General features: G+C 53.1%; 1 protein-coding gene across 2 annotated transcripts; it reads right to left on the minus strand.

Annotated features, from left to right (window-relative positions):
- Nucleotides 1–1,491: 1,491 nt before the first annotated feature.
- Nucleotides 1,492–5,554, minus strand: MYL2 (myosin light chain 2). 2 transcript variants are annotated; one of them, XM_075534285.1, is made up of 6 exons: nucleotides 5,471–5,554; nucleotides 4,895–4,970; nucleotides 3,597–3,701; nucleotides 2,988–3,066; nucleotides 2,851–2,899; nucleotides 1,492–1,590 (listed from the first exon to the last, which is right to left on the minus strand). In XM_075534285.1, exons 1-6 carry the CDS (start codon nucleotides 5,504–5,506, stop codon nucleotides 1,492–1,494), a joined length of 444 nt encoding a protein of 147 aa, XP_075390400.1. In that variant the 5' UTR covers nucleotides 5,507–5,554. The 2 variants fall into 2 exon arrangements, with proteins under 2 accessions (XP_075390400.1, XP_075390401.1); XM_075534286.1 differs by lacking the exon at nucleotides 4,895–4,970 and having other exon boundaries at nucleotides 3,597–3,728; nucleotides 5,440–5,554.
- Nucleotides 5,555–5,886: the final 332 nt, after the last annotated feature.

Below are 5,886 nucleotides of genomic sequence, written 5' to 3' on the forward strand. Positions count from 1 at the left end.
CAGGCTGGGGCGGTCGGCGTGGCACCACCAACCAGTGAGAGTAAACTATCGTTCTGTAACTGCACTGCCTTGGCCAGCTCTGTGCTAGAGGACTTGGTGCTGGGAGCCCCCTTGGGGAGGGTGGAGAGCCAAGGGTCAGAGCAGAGGTCCAGCTGGGAGAAGGGCTGTTGTTATTTTTGAGCTTTGAACACTTGCTCTGGTCTGACTCCTCCTGCCACCTGCACCTCTCTGTGGTCTCAGAAGCCACTCCCAGATCCCACGTGGGCTCTTTATCTTAAGTGCGTCCTGGGTTCCTTGGATTCTGGGAACTCTTGAACATGTAAAGAGTACCAGATATCCACTCCCTCTTCTTCCAGAATGTCCTGGAACTGTCTCACTCCGAGGCATAGTGGGGGAGGGCGGGAGGGAGCAGTTTCAACCCCAACCTGAGGGCTAATCATGTGCCTTAGGCTTGTCCATCAGAGCACCACACCTACCAGCCCGCAGTGATTGGTTCAGGCTTGTTTCAGGGGCCCTGGAGAAGGCACATGAGGCCTTGTGCTGGGATTTGTTTGGCTCTGGAGAGAGCGCTGAGTACTCTTTCCACTAGGGGTGCTGAGGGGATAGTCAGGAACTGGCAGCAGAGCAACATGAATGAAGACAGAGGTGAAGAGGCCTCTCTAGGTCTGATGGCACTATCTGAGCTCCTGGATCCAGCTGTGCCTGAAGCCCTGGGGCTCCTTAATTGTGTCAGCCAGTTAAGTTTGAATTCTTGCAACCAAGAGAGGCTGGTGGATTTCAACAACGATGGGCAGTCCGAATCTAGAGTCCACTCAGGCCCAGGTCCACTTCCTGCACCCCGCAGCCAGATCCAGAAATCATTGCACATCCCTCCCCGAATGAGTCAGATAACTTCTTAAAAGGAAATCAGAAATCAATCTCCACGGATTGATGAGCGTGAATTTTGAAAAGCGAGTCCTCCGTTCAGCATGTGAGGGTCCTCCTTCCCTCTATTTATTCTGGGGTCAGTCTGCTAATGCCCATATGAGCATCATGCCTGGAGGGGAGGCTGTCCCGGAAGGAGGCCAGGTTCTCAATGTGCGTGAGCTCTTTGGGAAGGACTGTGACCATGCAGCTCACGTTCTAGTCCAAGGTGCCTCTCCCTGAATGGCTGCTGGGGGTTGTTACACATAAAGAGTCAGGGGTTCAGTAAGAACGACCCCAGGGCCCCGGCCAGCTCACACTGCCTTAGTGGGAATGAGCACATGGCCTCCCTTTCTTATGGCGCTTCTCCCTGCCAGGAAAACAGCACAATTCAGTGCACAGCCTCCGGTTTATTTGACCTTGGCCTCTGGGTGGGTAGCCATCTGCGAGCATGGGTCAGCCACCAAGCGGCCCTGATGGAGGTGGGCCAGGTGGGGGAAGGGGGTGTGATCCTGCTGGGCAGCGCGAGAGGCAAACAGAGACTCTGCTCCCCGGAAGTCGGAAGTCGAGCCCAGGGAGGGAGGTCCCCTAGTCCTTCTCTTCTCCGTGTGTGATGATATGCACCAGGTTCTTGTAGTCCAAGTTGCCAGTCACATCAGGGGGGAATGCGGCGAACATCTGGTCAATCTGCAACGCACCAGAAGACATGCTGGGGACAACGAGAGGGGCGAGGCAGGCCCAGCCGGGCTGGGGCAGGTGGTGGGCATCGATACGGATGGATCACCTAGACCACCTCTGAGAAAGGGCTTGTCCTTACGTTTCGGAGAGGGCATCAGTCAAGGTCAGTGTCTTCCTGGGGCAGCCCACAAGGCAGGGATGGGTGGTACAGGGTTGTACAGGCCTGGCCACCACAGGGACTCTCCAGAGAGCAGGCCGTTCTGACTTCCCAGGGCTTCCATCTCTTCCCACTGTTCCCTTTTGAGCCTTTGCCCTGCCTCCCCGCATTGTTGATCCCCAGGGTCCCTAAATAAACACCCGCGTGTGTGTCCCGGGGAGGAGTCCAACCTCTGACCACAGGCAGAGCGTGTAAACTCAGGTGTCCAGAGGGGCCGGGCAGGTCATGTCACTCACGATCTAGTCATAATGTTAGCTTGCCCTCAGGGAAGTGGCCCCTTCTTCCAGACACATTATTGCTGCCTGTGGAGGGCTTCAAAAAGTTCATGGAAAAATTCTGAGATTTCCCGTCCCGCCCCCAGTTCTGTGAACTTTGTAAAGGCATCCCCAGAGATAGTGGTTTAAAAAAAGACCGAACAAGACACTTTACTGCCACCTCTTGGACAACCAGCGCAACAATTTATCAATCCAAGAGTCGGGTACCAGAAAGGCATCCCTGAGAGGTGCACAACCTACATCACAGTACATGGCTTTCTCAGCCGAAGCTCTAAATACGTCTAGGAGATTTCCACAGAGTGGCCGCGAGGGAAGTACCTGATGGGTCTGGGTTTAAATCTAAGAAAAAAAAATTCAGTCCTGTTGCCAGTCCAACTCCCAGTGGCCCTGTAGGAAAGAGCAGAGCTGCCCCATGGGCTTCCCAAGGCCATCATCTTTACAGGAGTGAATGGCCTCACCTTTCTGCCACAGAGCAGCTGCATGGTTCAAACCCCACCAGCCTTCTGCTTAGCAGCCAGGCCCTTAGCCAAGGGTCCACCAGGGTACCTTGGAATCAAATCTCTGCTCAGCATTGCAGCACCATGATTTTAAGGCAAGTGATATTACTTTCCTGAGACTCAGCCTCCCCAGCTGGAAATGAAACTACTACCAGCCCTTACGTCACGGAGTGGCTGAGAGCATGAAATCAGGGCTCTGTAAGCAGCCCCCAGCTCTCCCAGTGTGAGGCCAGGGGAGCCCCCTTGAGGCGAGACTAGGGGATTTCTGGGGTCCTCTCACCTCTTCCTTGGAGAACCTCTCTGCCTGGGTGGTCAGCATTTCCTGAACGCTACAGAGAAAGAGAGGAAGGGGTGTTGGTGCCAGTGGGGCTGGAGGAGCAGGGCGCCCACCCCTCCTCCACAGGCCCCACCACTCACTAATTAGCCTTCAGCACCCCTTTGCCTTCGGGGTCAAACACCTTGAACGCGTTGAGGATGGTCTCCTCTGGGTCTGCTCCTGAAAGGGAACCGGGACTCCGATGTTGCTAAGCTGAGTGGTTTTAGGCAAGTGCCTGTCTCTGAGCCTCAGTTTCCTCATCCATGGATTGGGTATAGTAATCGAGTCCACCTGACAGTACTGTTCAGTGGGGTCTAAACTCACTGCCATTGAGTCGATTCTTACTGATGGCAACCTTACAGGACACAGTCAAATTGCCCCTTTCAGTTTCTGAGAGTGTACATCTTTATGGGAGCAGACGGCGTCATCCTCCTCATCCTCACCAGCCTCATTCTTGGGTGGTGGGGTCCAAGAGCTGACCTTGTAGAAAGCAGCTCATATTACATGGGGGTCAGACATGCAAGTGGTTGGGTCTGGCTTAGGGAAACGTGGAGCAATGCTAGCTGATAGTATTATTTTCCCATCACACTTCTGCTCCCCTGAAGGTGAGATTCGGCCAACCCCTGTAAGGTCTGTTCTTGCAGAGTTTCTGTTAACACCACAGATGCAGACACACAGACACAGGCAGGCGCAGGCAGGCCCGGCCTTACCTTTCAGTTTCTCTCCGAACATGGTTAGGAACACGGTAAAGTTAATTGGACCTGGAGCCTCTTTGATCATCTCATCAATTTCTTCATTTTTCACGTTCACACGCCCTGAAGCAAGAAACACAGCCAGTGGTCCTTAACTGGGAGAGAAAGGGCCAATAGGATACTGGCAATTGCCTTCCTGGCAACTAGTGTAGGGAAACCAAACCAGGAGCCCTGGTGGGGTAGTGCTGACTCCGTGCCGCTAGTAGCAAGGTCAGTAGTTCAAAGCCACCAGTGCTGCTCAGGAGAAAAAGGAGTTCCAGTCGAAACTCACAGGGGCAGTTCCTTGTCTTATTGGGTCGCTATGAGTCAACATCAACTCAATGGCAGTGAATTTGGCTTGGGTTTGAGGGTAGGGAATAGTCAGATGGGTAGGGTCAAGGGCACACAGGGGAAGATCATCTTAACAGTATTGTTCAAAATCCCCAGAAACGGGTACCGATCAAATACCCAAAACGTAGAGGGTTAGTTATTCAGGAGATGGCAGCTTTACAACTGGGAACACTTTATGGATACATTTCTAATCCAGCGGGAAATGCACATACTATAAACAAGCCGTTCTCAGGTGGAGGTGGGGGAGCGCGATCAGAAAGGGGAGAACTTTTTCATATGATTTCTGCTCTCAGAGATTATAGGGGATTCTGCTCCCACCTCCAATCAGCCCATTTAGCACCTTCGTGCAGATGAGAAAAAGCCACCCCTCACTAAGAAGACAGTTATGTTCTAAATATAAAAGTCCACAGTGACTACAAGGGTAGCCGGAGTCCTGGAAAGTTGTGCAGTGTGCGACCTCCACCACTATTCATGGTGGCCCTGGGCTCCTAGAGACGGGGGTGGGGGGGCAGGTTGGACTTCTGTTATTTGCCAAAGCTCCGTGCACTCATTTCCTCACTCACAATGTTGATATCAAAATGTGAGAAATGTTTCCTTGAAGCACGCAAACAGAACCCCAGATACATCAAAAACAGCTAGAGCACAAAGGGATGAAACGTTAAGGGTAGAGCGGGGCTTTATGGGGTGGTTTCCCCTTTCTACATTTCTGAGTTTTCCAAATTATTTGTGTGTGTGTGTGTGAGCTGGTATGACCTTCAAAATCACACAGATGCTATTTAACCGAAAAAGAAAAGCTATTTGTCTTCAGGGCGAATGTCTTGGGAAACGACCAGCTCTTGAATGTGCCTGGTGGCCCCACCGCTCCCCCTGCACAAGCAGGAGATGAGGAGATTCTTGGGGTGGGGGCTGGGGGGGGCAGGACGCACCGAGAGCTGCGAAGGTGTCCCTCAGGTCGTTCTTGTCAATGAAGCCATCTCTGTTCTGGTCCATGATGGTGAAAGCCTGCGAAAGAAGATGGGAAGATAGGGGCAGCGGGGAAGGGGAGGCAGGTTAACCCAGGAGAACTATGGCAGGGGCTCCCCCGGGCTGGACCCCGGGCTGGGGGGATTGAGTGGGATCTTCAGGCAGCCTTGTAGGACATTAGCTAAAAAAATCAAAGACTGAAAACCATCTGGCCCCTGGTCAAAAACCTTAAGCTTTACCCAGGACCACACGAAGATGCTGTTGCTGGATGCCCTAGAGTCAGCTCTGACTCAGCGACCTCAGGTGTTCAGAGCAGAACTGCTAGGGAGCAGTGTGCCAGGCTTACATGAAGGAAAGGAGCCAGGCCCGATGGGCCGGGTGTGGTATGTGTCAGTTTCTGGGACATGTCCAGGATGAGCAAATCCACAGAGCGAGGCGATCAGTGGTTTTGCCTAAGGACTGGAAGACTGAGCTGTGGTGGCGTCCGTGTAAGCTGAAGGGTGAAGACGCCGTCCGTGGGCCCTCGCTGCAATGCTCACCTCCTTAAATTCCTGGATCTGGGTCTGCTCGAACATGGAGAAGACATTGGAGTTGGCGCCCTCTGCTCTCTTCTTGGCTTTCTTGGGTGCCTGGGAAAGTCCGAGGATGGAATGAGTCCGAGGGCACAATGAGACAACCGAGTCAAGTGAGTTCACCTGGCGGAACGACCCACACACTCGGAACACTCAGGGATTAGAGGACACAAAGTAAAGTTTCTCCAGAGCAGCCTGGTATCTCTCCAGAGACGGAGGCCACAGGGTGCAGGAAACAGCCTGGACAGGAGCTGGACTCTGCTTTGATCCAGGCATGTTTTCACAGAAAGTGATAACACCCAGCAGAGAATTGATTAGGGGGAAGAAAGAGCCATGCTCACTGGGAGGAAATGGCAATTTTCAGGGTGTTAAAACCCAACAGC

The sequence above is a fragment of the Tenrec ecaudatus genome, chromosome 16 (genome assembly GCF_050624435.1).
Source record: "Tenrec ecaudatus isolate mTenEca1 chromosome 16, mTenEca1.hap1, whole genome shotgun sequence".
NCBI lineage: Eukaryota > Metazoa > Chordata > Mammalia > Afrosoricida > Tenrecidae > Tenrec > Tenrec ecaudatus.

What these genes read in the sequence shown, in the direction of transcription:
- MYL2 (XM_075534285.1), bottom strand. Translation starts at nt 5,506, where the DNA reads ATGTTCGAGCAGACCCAGATCCAGGAATTTAAGGAG. An exon ending in GTTCGGAGAGAAACTGAAAG is followed by an intron (nt 3,067 to 3,596) that starts GTAAGGCCGGGC and finishes GTTCCCTTTCAG; the next exon opens with GAGCAGACCCAGAGGAGACC. An exon ending in AGAGGTTCTCCAAGGAAGAG is followed by an intron (nt 1,591 to 2,850) that starts GTGAGAGGACCC and finishes GGTGCGTTGCAG; the next exon opens with ATTGACCAGATGTTCGCCGC.